Genomic DNA, 27806 nt, shown 5'->3' with positions numbered 1-27806 from the left:
TAAGTTGGAAAAACTCAGCAGGTCTGGCAGCATCGGCGGAGAAGAAAAGAGTTGACGTTTCGAGTCCTCATGACCTTTCGACAGAACTTCTGTCGAAGGGTCATGAGGACTCGAAACGTCAACTCTTTTCTTCTCTGCTGATGCTGCCAGACCTGCTGAGTTTTTCCAGGTAATTCTGTTTTTGTTTTGGATTTCCAGCATCCGCAGTTTTTTTGTTTTTATATAAATGTAAGTTGTTGTTCTTTATTAATTATTGAGAGTGTTATGCATTAGTGGAGTGTTTGTTATTAAGTAATCATCTCGTCATCCACTAGGGCACTGAGCAGTACTCCAGCTGAATGCTGTCAATTTGAAACAGGCCTGATGTGGAGATTGTCATAGAAATAAATAAATGACGATATAATTGCCTCATGCCATAAATGGGCTTTTCAGTATAAACAAAGACAGCTGCAGCAAACATTTAGGACACTTATACAATATAAAGATTCTACTTAGAACTTTGGAATCCAAAAAAAAATTTGTCACACGTAAATGCTGTAAAGGACTCCTCACTTACAGTAACTTATTTTTTAGGAAAATCATCTCAGAAAAATTTCATGCCTTACTTTGCGTTTGACTCGAACTAGCAAGTTAATGCTCCCAGCCTGACCCTGTATTTATAACTTTGAAGAGTAAGCCAGCACTTCCTTTATTCTTTATCTTGCTTCATTTAAATTACTAGATAATGGAAAGTTTTAATGGAAAACGTGATTCTGAATTGTCAGGAATACAACTGTATTTCTTGGCCTTCACTATAAAAATACACACTCCAATCAGATTTGCAGAAAAGGATTGCTCTCCCAAATTATATGCACATATCTATTTAAATAAATGCAAATTTTACTTATCTATTCACTTACAGGAAATATGAAATCTCTTATTTTTCTGGAATCCCCCAACACCCTCTTTCCCTCCCTCACCCCTTCTCTCCTCCCCTCACCCACCCTCCCTCAAACCCTCTCACTCTCCCCCTTCGCACCCTCACTCCACTTGCACCCTCTCACCCCCTTCGCATCCTCTCGCTCCCCATACCATCGCACTCTTCCCTCCTCCCTCAAACCCTCTCCCCCTCATATCTTCTCTCCCTCAAACTGTCTCATTCTCCCCATCTCCCTCAGTTTGTCTCTCCTTTGCATTCTCTCTGCCCTTCGCACCTCTCGCCCTCCTCGTATCCTCTATCCCCCTTGCACCCTCTCCCCCTCACTCCGTCAATCACACATCTCCTCCCTCAAACTCTCCCTACCCCCACACACACACACTCTCCACCCACCCCACACACACAGAACAGCCCCCAGCCCCCACACACTCTCCCCCCTGCCCCCCACACACAGAATCCCCCCAGCCCCCACACACATTCTCCCCCCCGTCCCCACTCACACATTCTCCCCCCACCTCCACACACTCTCCCCCCCCACATACACACATACTCTGCCGCCCACACACACACACTCTCACCCCCCCACACACACTCTCCCTCCCCCCCACACACACACTCTCCCTCCCCCCCACCAACACACACACTCTCCTTCCCCACACACACACACACACACACTCTCCCCCCCACACACACACTCACCCCCCCCACACACACCCTCCCTCCCCCCCCACACACACACTCTCCCTCCCCACACACACACACTCTCCCTCCCCACACACACACACACTCTCCCTCCCCACCAACACACACACTCTCCCTCCCCACACACACACACTCTCCCTCCCCACACACACACACACACACACACACACACTCTCCCTGCCCACCAACACACACTCTCCCTACCCCCCCCACACACACTCTCCCTCCCCCCCACACACACACATACACTCTCCCTCCCCACACACACACACACTCTCCCTCCCCACCAACACACACACTCTCCCTCCCCACACACACACACACATACTCTCCCTACACCCCCCACACACACTTTCCCTCCCCCCCCACACACACACTTTCCCTCCCCCCACCAACACACACACACACACACACTCTCTCCCTCCCCACACACACACACACTCTCCCTCCCCACACACACACACACACACACTCTCCCTCCCCACCAACACACACACTCTCCCTCCCCACCAACACACACACTCTCCCTCCCCACACACACAGACACACACACACACACACTCTCCCTCCCCACCAACACACACACTCTCCCTCCCCACACACACACACACACACACACACACACACACACTCTCCCTCCCCACATACACACACTCTCCCCACCCCGCACACACACACTCTTCCTCCCCACATACACACACTCTCCCCACCCCGCACACACACACTCTTCCCACACCACACACACACACTCTTCCCACCCCACACACACACTCTCCCTCTCCACACACACACACTCTCCCTCCCCACACACACACACTCTCCCTCCCCACACACACACACTCTCCCTCCCCACACACACACACTCCTCCCACCCCACACACTCTCCCTCTCCACACACACACACTCTTCCCACCCCACACACACACAATCTCCCTCCCCACACACACACACACTCTCCCTCCCCACACACACACACACTCTTCCCACCCCACACACACACACTCTTCCCACCCCACACACACACACTCTTCCCACCCCACACACACACACTCTTCCCACCCCACACACACACACTCTTCCCACCCCACACACACACACTCTTCCCACCCCACACACACACACACTCTTCCCACCCCACACACACACACTCTTCCCACCCCACACACACACTCTTCCCACCCCACACACACACACTCTTCCCACCCCACACACACACACTCTCCCTCCCCACACACACACACTCTCCCTCCCCACACACACACACACTCTTCCCACCCCACACACACACACTCTCCCTCCCCACACACACACACTCTCCCTCCCCACACACACACACTCTTCCCACCCCTCACACACACTCTCCCTCCCCACACACACATACTCTCCCTCCCCACACACACACTCTCCCTCCCCCCCACACACACTCTCCCTCCCCCCCACACACTTTCCCTCCCCCCCGACACACACACACACTGCCTCCACACACACACACACTCTCCCCCCGACATACACACTCTCCCTCACCCCCCAACACACACTCTCCCTCCCCCCACACACACACACACACTCTCCCTCTCCACACACACACACTCTTCCTCCCCACACACACACACTCTCCCTCCCCACACACACACACTCTCCCTCCCCACATACACACACTCTCCCCACCCCGCACACACACACTCTTCCCACCCCACACACACACACTCTTCCCACCCCACACACTCTCCCTCTCCACACACACACACTCTTCCCACCCCACACACTCTCCCTCTCCACACACACACACTCTTCCCACTCCACACACACACAATCTCCCTCCCCACACACACACACACTCTCCCTCCCCACACACACACACACTCTTCCCACCCCACACACACACTCTTCCCACCCCACACACACACACTCTTCCCACCCCACACACACATACTCTTCCCACCCCACACACACATACTCTCCCTCCCCACACACACACACTCTCCCTCCCCACACACATACACACTCTTCCCACCCCACACACACACTCTCCCTCCCCACACACACACACTCTCCCTCCCCCCCCCACACACACACACACTCTCCCTCCCCACACACACACACTCTTCCCACCCCACACACACACACTCTTCCCACCCCACACACACACACTCTTCCCACCCCACACACACACACTCTTCCCACCCCACACACACATTCTCCCTCTCCACACACACACACTCTCCCTCCCCACACACACACAATCTCCCTCCCCACACACACACACTCTCCCTCCCCACACACACACACACACTCTTCCCACCCCACACACACACACTCTCCCTCCCCACACACACACACTCTCCCTCCCCACACACACACACTCTTCCCACCCCTCACACGCACTCTCCCTCCCCACACACACACATACTCTCCCTCCCCACACACACACTCTCCCTCCCCCGCACACACTTTCCCTCCCCCCCGACACACACACACTGCCTCCACACACACACACACTCTCCCCCCGACATACACACTCTCCCTCCCCCCCTGCACACACACACTCTCCCTCCCCCCACACACACACACACACTCTCCCTCTCCACACACACACACTCTTCCTCCCCACACACACACACTCTCCCTCCCCACACACACACACTCTCCCTCCCCACATACACACACTCTCCCCACCCCGCACACACACACTCTTCCCACCCCACACACACACACTCTTCCCACCCCACACACACACACTCTTCCCACCCCACACACACACTCTCCCTCTCCACACACACACACTCTCCCTCCCCACACACACACACTCTCCCTCCCCACACACACACACTCTTCCCACCCCACACACTCTCCCTCTCCACACACACACACTCTTCCCACCCCACACACACACAATCTCCCACCCCACACACACACACTCTCCCCACCCCCCACACACACACTCTCCCCACACACACACACTCTCCCCACTCCACACACACACATTCCCTCCACCCCCCCACACACACACACGCACACACACTCTCTCTCCCCACACACACACTCTCCCCACCCCCCACACACACACTCTCCCCTCCACACACACACTCTCCCCCCCCACACACTCTCAACCCCCCCCACTCTCTCATCTCCCCCAACACACTCAACCCCCCAAACACACACTCCCCCCCCAACACACACACACACTCCCTCCCACACACACACACACACTCCCTCCCACACACACACACACACACTCCCTCCCACACACACACACACACTCCCTCCCACACACACACACACACTCCCTCCCACACACACACACATTCCCTCCCACACACACACACATTCCCTCCCACACACACACACACACACACACACACTCCCTCCCACACACACACACTCTCCCTCCCACACACACACACTCTCCCTCCCACACACACACACTCCCTCCCACACAGACACACACACACATTCCCTCCCACACACACACACATTCCCTCCCACACACACACACACACTCCCTCCCACACTCCCTCCCACACACACACACTCCCTCCCACACTCCCTCCCACACACACACACTCCCTCCCACACACACACACACACACACACACACACATTCCCTCCCACACCCACACACACACACACACATTCCCTCCCACACACACACACACACACATTCCCTCCCACACACACACACACATTCCCTCCCACACACACACACACACACACTCCCTCCCACACACACACACACTCTTACTCTCCCCTCCTCCTTCAAACTCTCTCCCTCTAGCACCCTCACCCTCTCTCTTCACCTCAAACTAACTCACTCTCCCCTCATCCCTCAAAGCCTCTCCCTCACATCCTCTCCCTGACACCCTCTTCCCCCTCATGTGCTCTCCCCACCCCTCACGCGCTCTCCCTCCCACTTACACTTGTCGGCTCCCTACTCCTGGGTTCCCCGGCCCTCAGCTCCCTGTTCCTGGGTTCCCCGGCCCTCAGCTTCCTGCTCCTGGGTTCCCCGGCCCTCAGCTTCCTGCTCCTAGGTTCCCCGGCCCTCAGCTTCCTGCTTCTGGGCTCCCCAGTCCTCAGCTCCCCACCTCTGGGCTCCACGGGCCCGAGCGCACTGCAGCCGGTGTCTGTTGTTCCTCAAGTCACTGATTGTTTCTATCCCACTTTTGCTGTTGATAGGCTCAATAGTGAGTCTATGGAGGAGCAGCTTCATGCAGAATCTCCTATTAAAACTTACCTGTTTGACTGGGATTTTGAACAGTGGCTCCGGGGGGGGCTGCATAGAGGGGCTTCGCGGGCCACATCCAGCCTGTGGGCCGTACATTGGGCAAGCCTCTTCTCTAGTTAGTTTTGGTTAAAGCCTGTTGACAAAGCTCCAGTGCCCTGCACTTTTGGTACAGCTTGGGAAAGGATTGTGCCATGAATCAGAAAATATTAGTACAGAGAATACTTGGCTCAGCTTGAAGCAGCTATTACGTTCATGTAAAATTAACTTTGCTGAGACACATTTGATTCACCATCACCCACTTTTCCTTTGGACAAACTTTTCTGCAGTACAAATTATTTTAAAATGCTGTAATTTTAACACTTCCTTAGTCGAGGAATTTCATGAGATTAGAGATTTCTGTTGGTGATAATAGCAAATAAACATTTAACAGGTTTGTAACATTCTTCTGCTATTGTTATGCAAACTTTAATCCATTTTTTAGATGGATTACCGCCTTAAATAAAATTACACTGTGTGTTAGATCTACTAAATTCACCAGAAATACATTCTAGCTGATACAAAATTTGACACCTCCTCATTTTCAATTTACAGCAACAATACAGTCTGCAGAGCAAAAATAAAAAAAAAAATACCTGGATAAACTCAGCAGGACTGGCAGCATCTGCGGAGAGGAACAGTTAACATTTCAATTCCGTATGACTCTTCAACAGAACTAAGTAAAAATAGAAGAGAGGTGAAATATAAGCTGGTTTAAGGTGGGGGGATGGGGGGGGGTGAGACAGGTAGAGCTGGATAGAGGGCCAGTGATAGGTGGAAATAACCAAAAGATGTCATAGACAAAAGGACAAAGAGGTGTTGAAGGTGGTGATATTATCTAAGGAATGTGCTAATTAAGGGTAGAAAGCAGGACAAGCAAGGTACAGATAGCCCTAGTGGGGGTTCTGCTTTCTACCCTTAATTAGCACATTCCTTAGATAATATCACCACCTTCAACACCTCTTTGTCCTTTTGTCTATGACATCTTTTGGTTATCTCCACCTATCACTGGCCCTCTATCTAGCTCTACCTGCCTCACCCCCCCCACCCCCCACCTTATATTTCACCTCTCTTCTATTTTTACTTAGTTCTGTTGAAGAGTCATACGGACTCGAAACGTTAACTGTGTTCCTCTCCGCAGATGCTGCCAGTCCTGCTGAGTTTTTCCGGGTATCTTTGTTTTTATTTTTGTTTTGGATTTCCAGCATCCACAGATTTTTGCTTTTATCTTACAGTCTGCAGAGTATCTGGGTGGCTGATATCAACCCTCTGTAAGTGTACGCCTGAAAGCACACCATACCCATCATATCCAGACTGCTGTCTCCAATGACTGCTGCCACTGGGTCCTGGGTCACTCGAAGATGACTGGTTGCTGGGGGAGTTTCTGTAATGCTGACTTGCATCACCAACATTGGATTGGGAGAGTTGAGCATTTTCCACATCTTGCATAGTCCTGTATGCAACAGGAAAACAAAACCCATTAGCTTTCAGCTTTTGATTAAAAAGACTATTTATTGAAAGTGATGCTCATTGCCCACTTTTTGGTTCCATCAGTTTCCACTCTACCCCCAGCCCCTTGAATCCCCCATCAATCAAGGTGAACCCTTCCAGTAACAGCACAGCTCCAATGGCTGATTGAAATGGAAGGAAATAGGTTTCCAACACTGGTTTGTTGCAGTTCACCACATTTTGGCATTACTGAAGAAGTCATTGCTTAACTTTGTTGTGTGCCTGCAGTCACAGAAGACTTGTCCCACATACTACTGAGGCAGTTGAGAAATTACCAGTGAAGTTCATTAGCATCATTCTAACTTAAAAATATTTTTGAATTTTTGGGAAGCTATGGATTTACCTCTGGAATTCTTCTGTTCCATTGATTATAGGAAGAGGATGATGAAGATATGGAGAAGGACAAGAGAGAGTCAGCATCATATATGCCATTAAACACCCATGCTGGAGGTGCAAAGGCCAAAGATGTCACTATTGGAATTCTCACACAATCAGTCAGAGACAAGGCCACTAAAGAGAATGAGTTGGTGTTTGAGGAAGAAACCCACGAGGAATCTCTGAAGTTCAAGGATTTGTCTCGAACTCCTGCTTTATAGTTAGTGCAGGAAATGTGCATGAGAAAAAGAAAAAAGCTTGGGAAACCACCGTGCAAGATCCCAGTCAGTCAGAGGAAAAGCCATTGGATGAATCTATGCCATCATTATGTAGACTCATTGGCAGGAAAATAGGTTTAGTTAGCAACAAACTTAGTTATTGCAGGGAGAGAAAAGGTGTTAGACATAAGGGAAAAAAATTAAGCTTCTTGGCAGTGGTTTTAAATTTAAATTGCCACCAGAAGCAATTCTTGCCCTCAGAATTGTAGCCCATACTTTCGGAGATACTGCGCCTATAGAAGTAACAGTTCTTAATTTTTTATACTGTTGGGTCATTCCAGGCAGCCTCAGAGGAGTTCAGTGACATTAATCACAACTGACTATGCATCACTGCATCAAACAGGTCACAGCTGTCATCTTTGGTCAAGCATTAAATTTTTACCACTTTTAATGGGCCAAGTAAATTAGAGAATTAATAAATTCAACTTTTACCAAGTGTAAGATTTTCCCAAGACTAAGATGTCATCAATGGAACACATGTGGCTGCAAAGGTACCATATAAGCACCCTCAACTATATAAATGGAGATGGTATCCTCTCACTTAGTGCTCAGGTGCTATATGAATTCTATTGCAGGCACTGTCTCTCAAATCTGGCTATCTGAAAAGTGGACATTTTTATAAATTGCCATGGGTCAAACTTACTGGGACTATTCAGTGAGGTGCTTCATTGGCGAGGTGGCATGCCAGACTAGTTATCAGCTTTGCACACTGGTTTTTTCCCAAGCTCTGAGTGACCCTTTATCTGACTCCACCTGGCTTGGCCCAATCAACCCAACACAGTCCCAACAGCTAATAAAACGCATAAGTCTTGATAGTGATAGTAATACACTGCTCTTGGTTTGACTATTAGCCAATGAGAACTATTCCATGTACTGTGCTTGAAAGAGCTGATAGGTCATGTTTCCACACATACAGGAAGCTGCAGTTCTCTGGCAGCTTCACTAGCACACTCATACTTTGAATCCAGCATAGCCTGCAAGGTGGAGTTACTTACCTTATTATTTAATTTATTTTTCAAATGTTATTTCTTCACTATTATGTATTCGGTTTTCAATCTTAAATAAAAATAAATATATTCACTTAATTTCATGTGTCTCCTATTAATTGAATTAAGGCTCTGATTATTTCTCCGAAAACCAGTAAGATCCAAAATCTGTATGGACTTGGTCCCGAGGTTGCAGGTTCTGAGATGCTGTACCTATACATAATTATACTTGGAAATGCTTTCCATTCTGGAAGCTGCCACAAGGCATTTGCTCTTCAGCATCCACCACACTTGCATACATTTCTACAACAGTGACTACATGTCAAATATTATCATTAATTGTAAAGCACTTTGGGACATCTTAAGGCCATGAAAGGTACTGTTTAAATTAAAATTTTTCTTTTTTCTCTTGTTAATTCAGAGGGAGGAATGTGTCCAGATGGTTGCTGGGAGACCAGTGATAACTGAAGCAACTTTGGTTGATGACATTGTTGCATCATCAAGGTCAGTCGAAGCAACAGGTTTAGTGAAACAGTGGGGAGGTGCAGGCATTATCATGGACCAGACAGTGAGGATGCTGAATTACAGTGCTATTTCAAGTGCCTCAATGGTTCTTGAGTTGGCCTCCGGTACAGTCAGCGAGGCCCTGGGGTGGGCCTTTGGTACAGCCAGCAAGGCCCTGGGGCGGGCCTTTGGTACAGCCAGCAAGGCCCTGGGGCAGGCCTCTGGTACAGCTAGCAAGGCCCTGGGACTGGCCTCCGGTACAGCCAACGAGGCTCTGGGACAGGCCTCCGGTACAGCCAGCGAGGCCCTGGGACAGGCCTCCGGTACAGCCAGCGAGGCCCTGGGACAGAACTCCGGTACAGCCAGCGAGGCCCTGGGAGGGTGGGGGGCCCTCTGGTACAGCCAGCAAGGCCCTGGGGCAGGCCTCTGGTACAGCTAGCAAGGCCCTGGGGCAGGCCTTTGGTACAGCCCAAGAAGCCTTCTGGATAGGCCTCTGGTACAGCCCAGAGAGGGTATTTCTGGTAATGGCATGCTCCAGTGGCATGTTACAAGCTTCACAACTCAAAAAGAATTGATCCTTCCTTCGGCTGCTGAAGAGGAGTGCAAAGAGAGCCCTTGATTTCTGGAGCATGAAGATCTCCCCCATGAGGGAGAGGAGGTAAACTTCATCAAAGACTAGGCGTTAAGCAGGTCATAACCTGAAAACATCACTGAGTGGGCTGCCCCTTGCAATTACACACTGCCTTAACATCCTAAAATCCATTCCTCAAGCTGATTTTTACATACACCCGGTGGGCATGTTTCCTGTTTGGGGGAGGGGACACATAAAATTAGTAGGTGCCCATCCCACTATCTTCCCGCCCAATCCTGAGCCCACCCCCATAATACAAGGAGTGGTGGGCGCTGAAATCTGCAGCCCGCCCACCATGTTGAAATGGTCAATTAAGCTTGTTATCAAGCCTATTGATCCTAATAATACGCTGCTCACGCCATAATACATTTGGTATGGGTAGCAGGATGGGAGTGGGAAGCTCGATTTTTAGCCTCAAATGATTAAAGGGCGGGAAGGTGGACGGCGTGAAAATCTCTCCTTGGGGGCTGCCCTTTGCCGATCACGGGGCTGCCCCCACCTTAGGCTGAATCCTGCACCTCCCTCCCACTTCCCCACCAGCTCCCTCTCTTAAATCCACCATCTTTCCCCCACTGCCTCTCTCCCTAGCACTCCCAAGCCCCACCCCAACCCCCTCCCTGGCCCAAGACCTGGACTTACCTGCTCAGGGAATCCTAGGCCCAGAGCTCCTCTCATTAGTTGCAGTCCCGGCAGCTGCCACTGACACCTCACTGGTCCTGCCGGGACTGATGGAGCTGTGGCCAATCTGATTGGCTGACAACTCCAGAGGGTGGGACCTCTGCCCCAATGAGGGGCAGAAGTCCCACTCAGCCCTTGTTAATGAGCCCCACAGCACTTTATTACCTACGGCTGTTCGGCGTGGAGCTGGTCGGCTTCACGCTGACATGATCATGGTTTCTGGGTGGGGGAACGTATTTATTCTGCCCCTCATGTCATTAATTCTTTCATTAATCAGGACAATGGCTCTTAGCCAGGACATGGGTGGAGAAAATGGGCTATGATCTTCAACAATGATAGAGCCATTCCGCAGGACAAGAGTCAATGCATTTAGGGGAGGATGGAAGAAACAGAGTGCTAAGAGAGAAAACTAAAGGAGCACGAGCTTCCTGAAAAAATGACACAATAACATAAATGACTTTGAACTGAATCAATGTCACCGTAAAATGGCATCACTACACCCTGTTTTTCTCACCAAATAAAAATAATTTTTAAAAATGCATCATCATTAATAGGCAGGATATTCTGAAGGTCAAAATTAATTACGACCCATGTCTAATTAATTAGATTCTGATAAATAAAGTTAAAATTAAATAAAGAGGGATAGTAACACAAAAGGCTTCCTATCTTTTTAATTAAATTAAAATCTGAGATATACAGATAATAAGAGTTAAGTAAAATATTTGAGTTAAGTTATCTATAAATAAAGTGACATCAGCACAAGGGAAGCAAATGATTGGTGAGTAGCTGGTGAGTGTTCGTTCAAGTTTATTTCTCTAAATTTTGTTAATAGAGTAATAAATAGGGGTATGACAGGGCATCTCAGTCTAGTGCAATGCACATGCTGTTTCATGTGAGAACAACAGGATTAATTTCATCCCTTTCCTATTTCTACTTCATTCTGTTGAAGGGTCATGAGGACTCAAAACGTCAACTTTGCTCTTCTCCGTCGATGCTGCCAGACCTGCTGAGTTTTTCCAGGTATTTCTGTTTTTGTTTTGGATTTCCAGCATCTACAGTTTTTTGTTTTTAATTTCTCAGGTCCTGTACAACCACAAGTGCAGGAAGTGTCATCAGCTGGAGGAGCTTGAGTTCTGGATCTTGAGCAGCAGTTTGCATCATTGCAGTGTATCTGTAAGGTTAACAGCTACGTGGATAACATATTTCTGGAGTTAGTCATGACACAGTCCAAGTGTGAGCAGTCAAAGGGAACAAGTGAACTTCAGTTAAGGAGAACCAGGTAGGTAGTGCAAGAGTCCAGAGTGAATCTAGCTCCCTAAATGGTTTTAGGTTCTGAATACTGGTGAGAGTAATGGTTCCTCTAGGGAGTGCAGCCAGAGCCAAGTCCACAGCGCAGGTGGCCCAGCTGTATGGAAAGGTGGTGGTTGTGGGGTTTGGGAGGGTGGAAAAGGAGGAAGACTGGAAAAGCAACAATGATAAGGGGTCCTAAAGTTAAGGGAACAGACAAGTATTTCCATAGCTGCAGGCATGATTCTAGGTTGGTAAGTTGCCATGGTACACAATGTCACTGAGCAACTGCAGCAAGTTCTAAGGAGGGAGGGTGGACAGTCAGATGTTGTGGTTCATATTGGTACCAACGACATAGGTAGAAAGAGTGATGTGGACCTGCAGGCAGATTTTAGGAAACTAGGAAAGAGACTAACAAGTAGAACTTCAAAAGGTAGTAATCTCCAGATTATTCTCAATGCCATACACTTGTGAGCATGTTGTAGACCGGAGCTCTGAATGGTGATGGTAGGGGTTCCATTTTCTTTCCATCACATAGCTGATCTCTCCCACTCTTACCACCTGCCATTGATGTGTGCTGGAAGGATTAACAAGTTGAAACTCAACCGGTTTGGCCACGTTTTGCTCATACTTTCCTTGGTCACTTGGTCATAAAGTCCTGCAGTGGGACTTGAACCTGGAGCTTCTGGCTCAGAGGCAAGGACGTTACCCACTGAATATAAGACCTCTCAGAAGTTTGGTGTACCTAGTGAAAAACTGGCAATTCAATAAATACAAAGTATATTGCTTGAAATATAAGTACAGCCTATCAGACAAATGAAAATACCCTTCCGGCTTCAATATGTTGATCACAGATGTGCTCTATAACTGTAGTAAGTACAGGTCACAAGCTGGTCATGCACAACTGAGAACAATTAGGTCACATTAAAAAAATACTTCTAACGCACATCTGTGCAGTTTCCCATAGACAAAACAATGGGAATGCTTGTAGAAAGGAAATGCATCAGGTTCTGCATGGATTAGTGGTTGCACCTGCATGTGTGCTGCTACTGATTTCAATGGAAGCACTAAGTATTGACACAAGCCCCTCTATAGGTTCACGAACCAAATAATCCTCTTTACTGAACACATTATAACATATGATAAAATTAACTTTTTCAACACTTTCACCCTCGTCTTTAAATTTCTCCCACATTATATAAAATTCTCCATCAGGTACAATCAGGCCCAGTCTGAGATTTAGCAAAGGACGGGGATGCAATCAATGGTGAGGATATGGACCCCAGGATGTATCTTTCACCAATTCCTTTCCTCCTTCCTAAATAAAAATTCAGCAGTTTCTTTTAATAGCGTGGGCAATATCAGGCACGAGTCTGTGCCCTTTTAATTTCAGACCCGCACTGCAGTATATTTCACACAAAGTGAAACTGCATTCAATATAAAATAAGCTGAGGAGGTGTAATGAAATATGACTGTACAGGACAGCGTTGTCAAAGGCTGAGACAGAAACTTGCCATCTGCATGCGCTCAGAACATTGGATGGTGCAGCTCTCCAACACTACAATCTTATCCATCTCTAATTGATAGAAGTTAGGCAACACTCTCACCTCTGAATCAGGAGGTTTTGGGTTCAAGCCCCATTCCAGAGAATTGAGCACAAAAATATAGGGTGACATTCCAATGCAATATGGAGGGAGTCCTGCCTTTTCGGAGGTATTGTCTTCGGGGTGTGACATTAAATAGGGACCCCATTTACTTTCACAGGTGGATGCAAAAGATCCCATGGCACTATTTTGAAAGAAGCAAGGGAGTTCTCCCCCGTGTCTTGGCCAACATTCATCAAGATTGCCATAAAACAGATTATCTGGACATTATCACATTGCCGTTTATTGGAGCTTGCTGTGCTTCCAACAGTACAATAGTGACCACATTACATAAGTACTTCACTGGCTGCAAAGTGCTCTGGAACGTCCTGATGTTGTGAAAGTCACAATATAAATGCAGATCATTCTTTCTTTAATATAAACAATTCAGTTCCTAATGCTGTTACAATACTCTGAATGTGTTGGCTGTAGTTGCATACTGCATAACTGCAGGGTTAAGGATAAAACAGGCAGAAACCATCTATGTTTTTGGGGTTTGTTGCCAACAATTGCCAATTGCTGCTTTGTTGGTTGGGCTGTGAAATGCTGCTCAGGCTCAACTGTCTTCAATCTAGCTCATTGGTTAGCTTGCCATTTCTAATATACGCAAATTATCATGGACAAATATTTATAATTAGTAATACAGAAAGAAATACAGCAGCTAGTTTTGAAATCAGATACATATGGATAAAACTCAGCTGTTTTGAAAATAACATTTCTGCAAGCATTTCATATACACAATTAAATTATTTCTTCACCTCCAAAAGAAACAAATTCCACGCCTGCCTTGCAGCAGATGGTCTAATCCTATTAATAGAAAAAGTAAATTACATCTCTCTGTATCACTGATCAGACAAATTCAGAATTCCAATAATGAAACCTGATACACATTGCTTTAGGCAAGAGACCTTTGGAATGCTAATGGCCCTGGAGAACTGATGTAACCTAAAGCATTGGTGGAACTTTCAAGGTCAAAATAGGAATAAATGATTAAAATAGTCAATGTATTACTGCTTTGATCCTGTAAACCACCGCGGTTGTCAGGGAATGGCTAATCCTTGCGTTTCGGGGCTGGTCTGTGTGATAAGAAGGAGGTGTGTCTGAATGAGCAATTGACATATTTCTTCCAAACTCACTTTCTGTTACTGTTATACAACCATGATGCTGTGGCAAAGCATAAGGAAGGGAGGGAGGGAAGAAGTAAGACTTATTTTTAAGCCACTTTTCATGACCTCTGAAAGTCCTAAAGCATTTTACAGCCAATTAAGTATTTTTGAAGTGTAGTCGCTGCCATACTGAGGGAAGTGCAACAGCCAATTTGTGTACGTAAGATCCCACAAACAGCAATGAGATGATAACTAGATAATCTGCTTTTTCTTTTAGTGGTGTTAAGTCGAGGGATAAGTACTGGCCAGAACATCAGGGAGAACTCACATGCTCTTCTGCGAAATAGTGCTGTGGGATCTTTTATGCCCACTGGAGGGAACAGTCAGGTCCTGATTTAATGCCTCATCCAAAACACAATACCTCAGATAGTATAGCATTTTCTCAGCATTGCAATGGGAATGTCAGCCTGAATTATGTGCTCAAATCTCTGTAGTGGGAAATCTAAGGGAAGAAAAATGAAATGGGAGCCCTTCCTAGACCACTGATAATGAGTGGCTAGAGAAGATGATGTAAAAATGGGTGAAAATAAACTTGTTGATGATTCTGGCAATTACTGGAAAAAATTGCACTTCCATAAAAGTAAAATATGCAGATACTAAAAATCTGAAATGAAATCAGCAACATGGCAAATACTCAGTAAGTCAGGCAGCATCAGTGGATAGAGAAAGGGGCTGGATTTTCACAGAGTCGAGCCGACCCTGGAGGCCTTTAAAATGGTGGACGGAACCTGGATGCGCCCCCACTTCCAGCAGATCCCACTTTGCTGGCAGGGGCAAGCAGGTGGGGCTTGAATCACACAGACAGGAAGCCTGAACTCAGCAGGGCCATTTGAAATGAGTGCCCAGTTTAAACAGACTCAATTTTTGCTATTCTGACATCCTTAACCTGCAGGGTGGGAACCATGATTTTATTGAGGAGGTATCAATTCCCTTGAAAGGCAGATAAGATCTGTTTACAAGTGGTTTAAGTCCCCAGCCCTTTAAAAATGAAAAAAAGACTGCAGCTTTAAGTAAAGAATAAAAAACAACCATTTGCTGCTGAGATGCACTGATTGACAGGACATCTGGTGTAACTTAGAAAAAGCCATTAGCCATCTGTTCCTGCAGTTTCAATATACTTATTGTTGACATTTTCCAAGGCTTGTTATTAAAGCTGAAGCCATTATGAATGCTTGGTTGAGTTTCAAATTTTCCAAACCACATAGCTCAGCAGGGGCTGAGTTCACAGTTTAATTGATAGTTTTAAGAAGCTGTTAGAGAGTTAGCTGTATTTGATGTGGTTAGTGAGTAGTTTGTTTGTTTTTACATCAAATTGACTACTTGAAGAAATTTAAATGTTTTGAATGTGTTCCGTGAATGAGTGTTTTTCTTCAGTATCAAGTGTGTATGACTGAAAGCTCTCAGGTTGTTGGAAGTTTAATTTTTTTCCATCTCCACATGGTTCCTGAGGTGTGTCCATTGTGGATACTGAGCGAGTGGTTATGGAAGTGGCATGGTGGGGTGGGGGGTGGTTGTGGAGATCTGAGGGGTATGGGGTGCAAGGGGATGTGTGGGGGTGAGGAGTGAGTGTTTGATGGCCCAACAGCCTTTAATAGATCTGGGCCAAAGTCTCAGAGAACCAAGATGTGCCTTCTAACCAGCTGCCTCGGCACTCATCTGCCTCTGTGGCCCCCTCTGAACAGCCTCTGGGGACAGTGGGCCCAACTGCATCCTGCCCCTGCCTCCCCTAGAATGAAAATAGGACAGGCCAGGGTCTTTTAAAGAAGACAGGTCGACCAAGTTGGGAAATTTCTCGACCAAGCTTCCTGCCTCCAGCCCAACATTTCAGTTTGATGACCTGAATTCTGATGAAAGGTCATAAATCTGAAATAGAACTGTTTCTCTCTACTAAAGGGCTACCTGACATGGTGGGCATTTCGAGCATTTTTGTTTTTATTATACTTTGGTGTTAGTTTCAAATAAACCAGTTTTTAAGAGTTAAACATTAGATTCTCAAAGCAGCCTCTAATTAATCTGATCCTATGATGCATATTTGAAGCTTGTCACTGCTTTAGTCAGATGTAGTTTTACAACATTATGCTCCTTTCATACCTGTTTCTGAGAGACAGTAATTACAGCAATGGTCATGAATAGTGAGGAGACGATTTTTGGATGCCAAACTTACTTCTCTATTTTCTAAGTGTCTCTCCCTCATGCTCATTCTCACAAATGTATACGTAACAAGTACTGAAAAGTAAAATATTCCTTCCTTTAAAAGATCTCATCCCACTAATGTACTGTTTCTCCCAAGCTTAAATACTAATAACTTCAATGCACTCCCATGTCATACTGTTTTCAATATATCTGTTGCTAATTTTCCTGTTTCGCTTTAAATTCTTTGCAGGTAACAAGATTTTTAAAAATCCATTAAAAAACATGCATCATTTTCATAGATCTGCAGTTACTGGTGGACCATCATTGCTAGAATTGGTGTCAGTCCTGGTCCTTGTAGTAAGACTCTCACCTAAGTCAGAAGTTGCGGATTCAAGCCCTGCTCCATAAACTTGAACATATAACCTAGATAGCAATTCAGTACTGAGGGAGTGCTGCACTGTCAGAGGTGCTGTCCATTAGGTAAGATGTTAAACCATGGCTCCATTTGCCATTATTGTGTGTCCTGGTCAATATGTAATCCTCAACCAACATCACTAAAAATAAAATCTGGTCACTATTGCATTGCACTCCTCTGTCACTATTGCATTGAACTCCCCCTTAATTTTAGCATAGCTTAAAATACTTCTACTACCTTGGTGGCATTTGTTACAATCCCCTCTCCTGCTATTTCATAGTCTCCACCAGCCTTCTCCCTCCTTCCAGAAAGATCAACAGTGAACAGTCTGTAAACAAAAACAGAATTACCTGGAAAAACTCTGCAGGTCTGGCAGCATCAACGGAGAAGAAAAGAGTTGACGTTTCGAGTCCTCATGACCCTTCGACAGAACTAGGTGAATCTCAGGAAGGGGTGAAATATAAGCTGGTTTAAGGTGGTGTGGGGAAAGGTGGCGGGGGGGAGAGAAGTGGAGGGGAGTGTGTGGTTGTAGGCAAAAGCAGTGATAGAAGCAGATCATCAAAAGATGTCACAGACAAAAGAACACATAGGTGTCGAAGTTGGTGATATTATCGAAACGAATGTGCTAATTAAGAATGGATGGTAGGGCACTCAAGGTATAGCTCTAGTGGGGGTGGGGGAGCATAAAAGATTTAAAAATATTTAAAAATAATGGAAATAGGTGGGAAAAAGAAAAATCTATATAATTTATTGGAAAAAAACAAAAGGAAGGGGGAAGAAACAGAAAGGAGGTGGGGATGGAGGTGGGAATTCAAGACCTAAAATTGTTGAATTCAATATTCAGTCCGGAAGGCTGTAAAGTGCCTAGTCGGAAGATGAGGTGCTGTTCCTCCAGTTTGCGTTGGGCTTCACTGGAACAATGCAGCAAGCCAAGGACAGACATGTGGGCAAGAGAGCAGGGTGGAGTGTTGAAATGGCAAGCGACAGGGAGGTTTGGGTCATTCTTGCGGACAGACCGCAGGTGTTCTGCAAAGCGGTCGCCCAGTTTACGTTTGGTCTCTCCAATGTAGAGGAGACCGCATTGGGAGCAACGAATGCAGTAGACTAAGTTGGGGGAAATGCAAGTGAAATGTTGCTTCACTTGAAAGGAGTGTTTGGGCCCTTGGACGGTGAGGAGAGAGGAAGTGAAGGGGCAGGTGTTACATCTTTTGTGTAGGCATGAGGTGGTGCCATAGGTGGGGGTTGGGGAGTAGGGGGTGATGGAGGAGTGGACCAGGGTGTCCCGGAGGGAACCATCCCTACGGAATGCTGACAGTGGGGGTGAAGGGAAGATGTGTTTGGTAGTGGCATCATGCTGGAGTTGGCGGAAATGGCGGAGGATGATCCTTTGAATGCGGAGGCTGGTGGGGTGATAAGTGAGGACAAGGGGGGCCCTATCATGTTTCTGGGAGGGAGGAGAAGGCGTGAGGGCGGATGCGCGGGAGATGGGCCGGACACGGTTGAGGGCCCTGTCAACGACCGTGGGTGGAAAACCTCGGTTAAGGAAGAAGGAGGACATGTCAGAGGAAGTGTTTTTGAAGGTAGCATCATCAGAACAGATGCGACGGAGGCGAAGGAACTGAGAGAATGGGATGGAGTCCTTACAGGAAGCGGGGTGTGAGGAGCTGTAGTCAAGGTAGCTGTGGGAGTCGGTAGGCTTGTAATGGATATTGGTGGACAGTCTATCACCAGAGATTGAGACAGAGAGGTCAAGGAAGGGAAGGGAAGTGTCAGAGATGGACCACGTGAAAATGATGGAGGGGTGGAGATTGGAAGCAAAATTAATAAATTTTTCCAAGTCCCGACGAGAGCATGAAGCAGCACCAAAGTAATCATCGATGTACCGGAGGAAGAGTTGTGGAAGGGGGCCGCAGTAGGACTGCAACAAGGAATGTTCCACATACCCCATAAAGAGACAGGCATAGCTGGGGCCCATGCGGGTACCCATAGCCACACCTTTTATTTGGAGGAAGTGAGAGGAGTTGAAGGAGAAATTGTTCAGTGTGAGAACAAGTTCAGCCAGACGGAGGAGAGTATTGGTGGATGGGGATTGTTCGGGCCTCTGTTCGAGGAAGAAGCTAAGGGCCCTCAGACCATCCTGGTGGGGGATGGAGGTGTAGAGGGATTGGACGTCCATGGTGAAGAGGAAGCGGTTGGGGCCAGGGAACTGGAAATTGTTGATGTGACGTAAGGTGTCAGAGGAATCACAGATGTAGGTAGGAAGGGACTGGACAAGGGGAGAGAGAAGGGAGTCAAGATAACGAGAAATGAGTTCTGTGGGGCAGGAGCAAGCTGACACGATCGGTCTACCGGGACAGTTCTGTTTGTGGATTTTGGGTAGGAGGTAGAAGCAGGCCGTCCGAGGTTGGGTGGCTATCAGGTTGACTATCAGTGAACAGTCTGTGTTGGGAAGAAGGTTTGCAGAGATCCATCCTATGGTGCAATGTATTAATCAAAGCACCATGTTATAATGCTAGGTTGTCTCACTATTAACAGCTTTCGGTTGGCTCCCCAGTCTCACCTGGGTATTTTCCTCCTCATTTTCTTTGTGATATGTGTTCAGCACACATTTGAAACTTTGATTTGTAAAACTCAGAGTTAAAGAAATATTTCCATTATCCCTAAACCTCTTCCCTGTCAATAACTTGCCTTCCTTTTCATCTTTAATAACCTCTATAAGTGCTGCTTGTGGCTATTGTTGTGAAGCAATGAAAAGAAAAGATTGATTTCTATTTTGAAGACACATCTATAAATTATTTATAAAGCTTCTCCATGTTTAAATTCTGGATATTCCTACTGTGCTTTGAACATTTCCCATTAACTTATAGTCATTGAAATAACATTACTAGATAAATATTTCCCACAAACAACAGAAAATATTTATTTAATCAACACATTCCTATTAAACCCATTATATTGTGTCTTAATATCAAAACAAGGATAGTAGGTTCTCTTTGTTCAGTAGAATAACTAACCCAGCACATCCCTAACCTGTCAACCTCACTCTGCCTTTAGGTTGGGATGAGTGGGAGGTGGAAAATTGATTCAGGCTGCAGTTTGCTGCAAGTGCCCAGTGTGGATTTCCTTAGGTCATTCAGCAAACTGGTGTACGAGACTGAGAAGCATTTAGCTCTACTCTCCTTTCACCATTGATTTTCTTCCTACACATGCTTTTGGCAGATTGTTGGTGGCAGAATCCAAATATTAGCTACTCCATCGTATCCTGGAAATGTGAAACTGCTTGCTTCACTGCTTTGATGCAGAATTTCAATCACTTTCATTAAATCTTTTTTAAGAGTTTTATTTAAGAGGTTATATTATTGTTTTAACCACTTTTAGTCATTTTTGCTGATCTAAAAATGATCAAGATTGTTGGTCTTCCTAATTGGAAAATGAGTATTTTGTTCCCAACGTAGATACAAACTTTGAATGCTGGCTGTCTGCCTATAGCTGGGGAGAGCAAGAGCTCTCTGTGCAGTTTCTAATTGAGTTCTCCATCTCTGTAAGCATCACTGATGTCCACAGGGTTCATAACCTTACCAGTACAAAGAGAATAATTATCAAGTGTAGCTCAGGGCTTCTTTGTCAGTAGGGGTGTGTATAAGAAGAGGCACAGGTAAAAAGGAGAAATAAATCATAAATTAATTAGGTTGTTTTAGAAATAAAGCACAATCAATAAAGATCAGTTTAAAATACGGTTCAGCATCTCCAATTTTATTTTCTCAGTGGAATTAATTTGATAGTATGTCTGCATTTGTGTCAATGTTTTTTTAAATTCTATCATGGGATGTGATGTAGGTGTTACTGGTAAGGCCAGCATTTGTTGTCCATCGTCAATTGCCCTTGAGAAGGTGGTGGTGAACTGCCTTCTTGAACCGCTGCAGTCCATTTGGTGCAGGTACACCCACAATGTTATCAGGGAGTTTTAGGACTCTAATCCAGCAATAGTGAGGGTGTAGCAATATAGTTCCAAGTCAGGATGGTGTGTGGTGTGGAGGATGGTGATGTTCCAATGTGTTTACTGCTCTTGTCCTCCTACATGGTAGAGGTCGCGGGTTTGGAAGGTGCTTTTCAAGGGGGCTAGGCGGTTCCTTACGTACTCCCAGAGTACTTAAGGAAGTAGCCATAGAAATAGTGGATGCATTGTTGGTCATCTTCCGAGATTCTACAGACTCTGGAACAATTCCTACAGATTAGCGGGTAGCTAATGTAACCCCACTATTTAAAAAGGGAGGTAGAGAGAAAACAGAGAATTATAGACCAGTCAGCTTGAAGTCGGTAGTGGGGAAAATTCTAGATAAAAACAAAAAACTGCAGATGCTGGAAATCCAAAACAAAAACAGAATTACCTGGAAAAACTCAGCAGGTCTGGCAGCATCGGCAGAGAAGATAAGAGTTGATGTTTCGAGTCCTCATGACCCTTCAACAAAACTGAGTGAATCTTAGGAAAGGGGTGAAATATAAGCTGGTTTAAGGTGGGGGGGGTGTGGGGGGAGAGTTGGGGGAGAAGTGAGGGGGTAGTGGTGTGGTTGTAGGGACAAGCAAGCAGTGATAGGAGCAGATAATCAAAAGATGTCACAGACAAAAGAACACAGAGGTGTTGAAGGTAGTGCTAATTAAGAATGGATGGTAGGGCACTCAAGGTATAGCTCTAGTGGGGGTGGGGTGGAAAGGCTAGCAGGGCATAAAAGATTTAAAAATAATGGAAATAGGTGGGAAAAGAAAAATCTATATAAATTATTGGAAAAAACAAAAGGAAGGGGGAAGAAACAGAAAGGGGGTGGGGATGGAGGAGGGAGGTCAAGATCTAAAGTTGTTGAATTCAATATTCAGTCCGGAAGGCTGTAAAGTGCCTAGTCGGAAGATGAGGTGCTGTTCCTCCAGTTTGCGTTGGGCTTCACTGGAACAATGCAGCAAGCCAAGGACAGACATGTGGGCAAGAGAGCAGAGTGGAGTGTTAAAATGGCAAGCGACAGGGAGGTTTGGGTCATTCTTGCCGACAGACTACAGGTGTTCTGCCAAGCGGTCGCCCAGTTTACATTTGGTCTTTCCAATGTAGAAGAGACCGCATTGGGAGCAATGAATGCAGTAGACTAAGTTGGGGGAAATGCAAGTGAAATGCTGCTTCACTTGAAAGGAGTGTTTGGGTCCTTGGACGGTGAGGAGAGAGGAAGTGAAGGGGCAGGTGTTACATCTTTTGCGTGGGCATGGGGTGGTGCCATAGGAGGGGGTTCGGGAGTAGGGGGTGATGGAGGAGTGGACCAGGGTGTCCCGGAGGGAACGATCCCTACGGAATGCCGCCGGGGGGGTGGTGAAGGGAAGATGTGTTTGGTGGTGGCATCATGCTGGAGTTGGCGGAAATGGCGGAGGATGGTCCTTTGAATGCGGAGGTTGGTGAGGTGATAAGTGAGGACAAGGGGGACCCTATCATGTTTCTGGGAGGGAGGAGAAGGCGTGAGGGCGGATGCGCGGGAGATGGGCCGGACACGGTTGAGGGCCCTGTCAACGACCGTGGGTGGAAAACCTCGGTTAAGGAAGAAGGAGGACATGTCAGAGGAAGTGTTTTTGAAGGTAGCATCATCAGAACAGATGCGACAGAGGCGAAGGAACTGAGAGAATGGGATGGAGTCCTTACAGGAAGCGGGGTGTGAGGAGCTGTAGTCAAGGTAGCTGTGGGAGTCGGTAGGCTTGTAATGGATATTGGTGGACAGTCTATCACCAGAGATTGAGACAGAGAGGTCAAGGAAGGGAAGGGAAGTGTCAGAGATGACCATGTGTAAATGATGGAAGGGTGGAGACTGGAAGCAAAATTAATAAATTTTTCCAAGTCCCGACAAGAGCATGAAGCAGCACCAAAGTAATCATCGATGTACCGAAGAAAGAGTTGTGGGAGGGGGCCGGAGTAGGACTGGAACAAGGAATATTCCACGTACCCCATAAAGAGACAGGCATAGCTGGGGCCCATGCGGGTACCCATAGCCACACCTTTTATTTGGAGGAAGTGAGAGGAGTTGAAGGAGAAATTGTTCAGTGTGAGAACAAGTTCAGCCAGATGGAGGAGAGTAGTGGTGGATGGGGATTGTTCGGGCCTCTGTTCGAGTACGAATCTAAGGGCCCTCAGACCATCCTGGTGGGGGATGGAGGTGTAGAGGGATTGGACGTCCATGGTGAAGAGGAAGTGGTTGGGGCCAGGGAAAATTCTAGAGTCCGTTATGAAAGATTTAATAGCTGAGCACTTGGAAAAAAGTGGCAGAATGGGACAGTCAGCATGGATTTATGAAAGGGAAATCATGCTTGACAAATCTACTGGAATTTTTCGAGAATGTTAGTAATAGAGTTGATGAGGGGGAGCCAGTGAACGTGGTTTATTTGGACTTTCAGAAGGCTTTTGACAAAGTCCCACATAAGAGATTAGCGTGTACAATTAAAGCGCATGGGATTGGTGGTAGTGTATTGGGATGGCTAGAAAACTGGTTGGCAGACAGGAAACAAAGAGTAGGAATAAACCGGTCTTTTTCCGAATGGCAGGCAGTGACTAGTGGGGTACCGCAGGGATCGGTGCTGGGACCCCAGCTATTCACAATGTATATTAATGATTTAGATGAGGGAACTAAATGTGATATCTCCAAATTTGCAGATGACAATAAAGCTGGGTGGGCGGGTGAGCTGTGACGAGGATGCAGAGATGCTTCAGCGTGATTTGGACAAGCTGAGTGAGTGGGCAAATGCATGGCAGGTGCAGTATAATGTGGATAAATGCGAGGTTATCCACCTTGGTAGCAAAAACAGGAAGGCAGATTATTATCTGAATGGCTATAAATTGAGAGAGGGAAATGTGCAACGAGACCCGAGTGTCCTCATACTCCAGTCACTGAAGGTAAGCATGCAGGTGCAGCAGGCGGGACTGACATATGAGGACAGATTGAGTCGGTTAGGATTATATTTGCTGGAGTTCAGGGGGAATCTCATAGAAACCTATAAAATTCTAACAAAACTAGACAGGGTAGATGCTGGAAGTATGTTCCCGATGGTGGGGGAATCCAGAACCGGGGTCACAGTCTGAGGATACGGGGTAGGCCATTTAGGACTGAGACGAGGAGAAATTTTTTCACCCAGAGAGTGGTGAGCCTGTGGAATTCACTACCACAGAAAGTAGTGGAGGCCAAAACATTGTATGTTTTCAAAAAGGAGTTAGATATAGCTTTTGGGGCGAAAAGGATCAAAGGATATGGGGAGAAAACGGGAGCAGGTTATTGAGTTGGATGATCAGCCATGATCGTAATGAATGGCGGAGCAGGCTCAAAGGGCCAAATGGCCCTTTTTCTATGTTGGTGAGTTACTGCAATGCATCTTGCAGATGTTACATATTGCTGCCATTGTGCGTAGATGGTGGAGGGAGTGAATGTTTAAGGTGATGGATGGGGTGCTGATCATGCAACCTGCTTTGTCCTGGGTGGTCTTGAGCTTCTCGAGTACCACTGGAGCTGCACTCATCCAGGCAAGTGGAGGGTGCTCCATCACATTCCTGATTTGTGCCTTGTAGATAGTGGAGAGACTCCATGTAAACACTGGTACATTCCAGGAGACCTGACAAATACTCATTTGCTCTCAGGAACCTTCTTTAATACTGACATACTGGTGACCTTTGGGATTCAGGGTATCAAAGTCAATTAGTTCTACAAACAGACAAACGGGGTGGGGGCAGGGGGTGTGGGGGTGGTAGTGATGGCGTAGTGGTACTGTCACAGTAACCCAAAGACCCAGGGTAATGCTCTGGGGTCCCAGGTTCAAATCCCACCAGTGCAGACATGGAAATTGAATTCAATAAAAAATCTGGAATTAAAAGTCTAATGATGGCCATGAAACCATTGTCAACTGTTGTAAAAACCCATCTGGTTCACTAATACCCTTAGGGAAGGAATACCTGGTCTGGCCTACATGTGACTCCACATGTTGACTCTTAAATGCCCTCTGAAATGGCCTAGCAAGCCACTCAGTTGTATCAAGCTGCTACAAAGTCTCAAGAAGGAACAAAACCAGACAGACCACCTTGCATCACTCTAGGCACCAGAAATGACAATGGAAAACTCAGCCCTGTCGACCCTGTAAAGTCCTCCTTACTAACATTTCAGGCTTGTGCCAACATTGGGAGAGCTGCCACACGGACTAGTCAAGCAACAGCCTGACATAGTCATCCTTATGGAATCATACCTTACAGATAAAGTCCCAGACACTACCATCACAACTGGCAGGACAGACCCAGCAGAGGTGGCGACACAGTGGTATACAGTTGGGAGGAAGTTGGCCTGGAGTCCTCAACATCTACTCCAGACCCCATGAAGTCTCATTACATCAGGTCAAACATGGGAGGAAGCAATGAGGGTGACAAGGGTGCAGAACATACTCTGGATGGGGGACAATGTTCATCAACAAGAGTGGCTTTGTAGCACCACTACTGATCGAGCTGGCCAAGTCCTAAAGGACCTAGCTGGTAGACTGGGTCTGCTGCAGGGGGGCGAGGGAACCAGCAAGACAGAAAAACATACTTGACTTTATCCTCACCAACTTGCCTGCCACAGATGCATCTGTCTAGGACAGCATTGGTAGGATTGACACCGCACGTCCTTGTGGAGTCGAAGTCCCACCTTCACATTGAGGATACCCTCCATCGTGATGTGTGGCACTGCTAAATGGAATTTAATCCAATGCAAATGGAATTTAATCCGGATAATTGTGAGGTGATGCATTGGGCAGGACAAACAAGGCACCGGAGTACACAATGAATGGTAGGACCCTAGGAAGTACTGAGGATCAGGGGGACCTTGGTCTGCATGTCCACCGGTCCCTTAAGGTAGCAGGACAGGTAGATAAGGTGGTTAAGAAGGCATATGGGATACTTGCCTTTATTAGCCGAGGCATAGAATATAAGAGCAGGGAGGTTATGCTGGAATTGTATAAAACGCTGGTTAGGCCACAGCTAAAGTATTGCATGCAGTTCTGGAATCTGCATTACAGGAAGGAAGTGATTACACTAGAGAGAGTGCAGAGGAGTTTTACCAGGATGCTGCCTGGGCTGGAGAGTTTTGGTTATGAGGAGAGATTGGATAGACTGGGGTTATTTTCCCTGGAGCAGAGGAGATTGAGGGGGGACATGATTTAGGGGCATAGATAAGGTAGACAGGAAGGAACTTTTCCCCTTGGTGGAGAGATCTATAACCAGGAGGCATAGAGGGGCAGGAGGTTTAGAGGGGATGTGAGGAAGAATTTTTTCACCCAGAGGGTTGTGGGAATCTGGAACTCACTGCCTGAAACGGTGGTAAAGGCAGAAACCCTCATAACATTTAAGAAGTATTTGGACGTGCACTTGCAATGCCATGGCATACAAAGCTATGGGGCATAGTGCTGGAAAATGGGATTGGAATAGTTAGGTACTTGTTTGACTGGCACAGACTCAATGGGCTGAAGGGCCTTTTTCTGTGCTGTAGACCTCTATGACTCTATAAATGGGATAGATTTCGAACAGATCTAATAACTCAAGACTGGGCATCCATGAGATGCTGTGGGCCATCAGTGGCAGCAGAACTGTACTCAACCACAATCTATAACCTCATGCCTGGCATATCCCCCACTCTACAATTACCACCAAACCAGGGGTTCAACCCTGGTTCAGTGAAGAGTGCAGGAGGGCATGCCAAGAGCAGCACCAGGCATACCTAAAAATGAGATGTCAAGCTGGTGCACCAGGACTACTTGCATGCCAAACAGCATAATCAGCAAGTGATAGATAGAGCTAAATGATCCCACATCCAACAGATCAGATCTAAGCTCTGCAGTCCTGCCACATCCAGTTGTGAATGGTGGTGGGCAATTAAATAACTCATTGGAGGAGGGGGCCTCCACAAATATCCCCATCCTCAATGATGGGGGAGCCGAGCACATCAGTGCAAAAGATAAGGCTGAAGCATTTGCTACAATCTTTAGCCAGAAGTACCAAGTGGATGATCCATCTCGGCCTCCTGAGGAGGGATCCAGCATCACAGATGCCAGTCTTCAGCCAATTCGATTCACTCCAAATGGTATCAAGAAACGGCTGAAGTCACTGGATTCTGCAAAGATGATACTGAAGACCTGTGCTCCAGAACTTGACACACCCCTAGCCAAGCTGTTCAAGTAAAGCTACAACACTGGGATCTATTGGGCTATGTGGAAAATTGCCCCAGGTATGTCCTGCACACAAAAAATTCAAATCCAACCCAGCCAATTATTGCCTCATCAATCTGCTCACG

At 46.7% G+C, this 27806-nt stretch overlaps 1 protein-coding gene across 2 annotated transcripts in view; it reads right to left on the bottom strand.

Moving 5' to 3' along the window:
- LOC121277854 (signal-induced proliferation-associated 1-like protein 2) overlaps nucleotides 1-27806 on the bottom strand; it is a 647580-nt gene that overhangs the window by 164007 nt on the left and 455767 nt on the right. For both annotated transcript variants that reach the window (XM_041187562.1, XM_041187563.1), the window contains exon 12: nucleotides 7177-7329. In XM_041187562.1, the coding sequence (XP_041043496.1) occupies nucleotides 7177-7329 (153 nt within the window). The remainder of the gene's footprint in view (nucleotides 1-7176; nucleotides 7330-27806) is intronic.

The sequence above is a fragment of the Carcharodon carcharias genome, chromosome 5, assembly GCF_017639515.1.
Source record: "Carcharodon carcharias isolate sCarCar2 chromosome 5, sCarCar2.pri, whole genome shotgun sequence".
In the NCBI taxonomy this organism is placed as follows: domain Eukaryota; kingdom Metazoa; phylum Chordata; class Chondrichthyes; order Lamniformes; family Lamnidae; genus Carcharodon; species Carcharodon carcharias.
The sequence above is the reverse complement of the archived record's forward strand: the minus strand, read 5'-3'. Positions and strand labels throughout refer to the sequence as shown.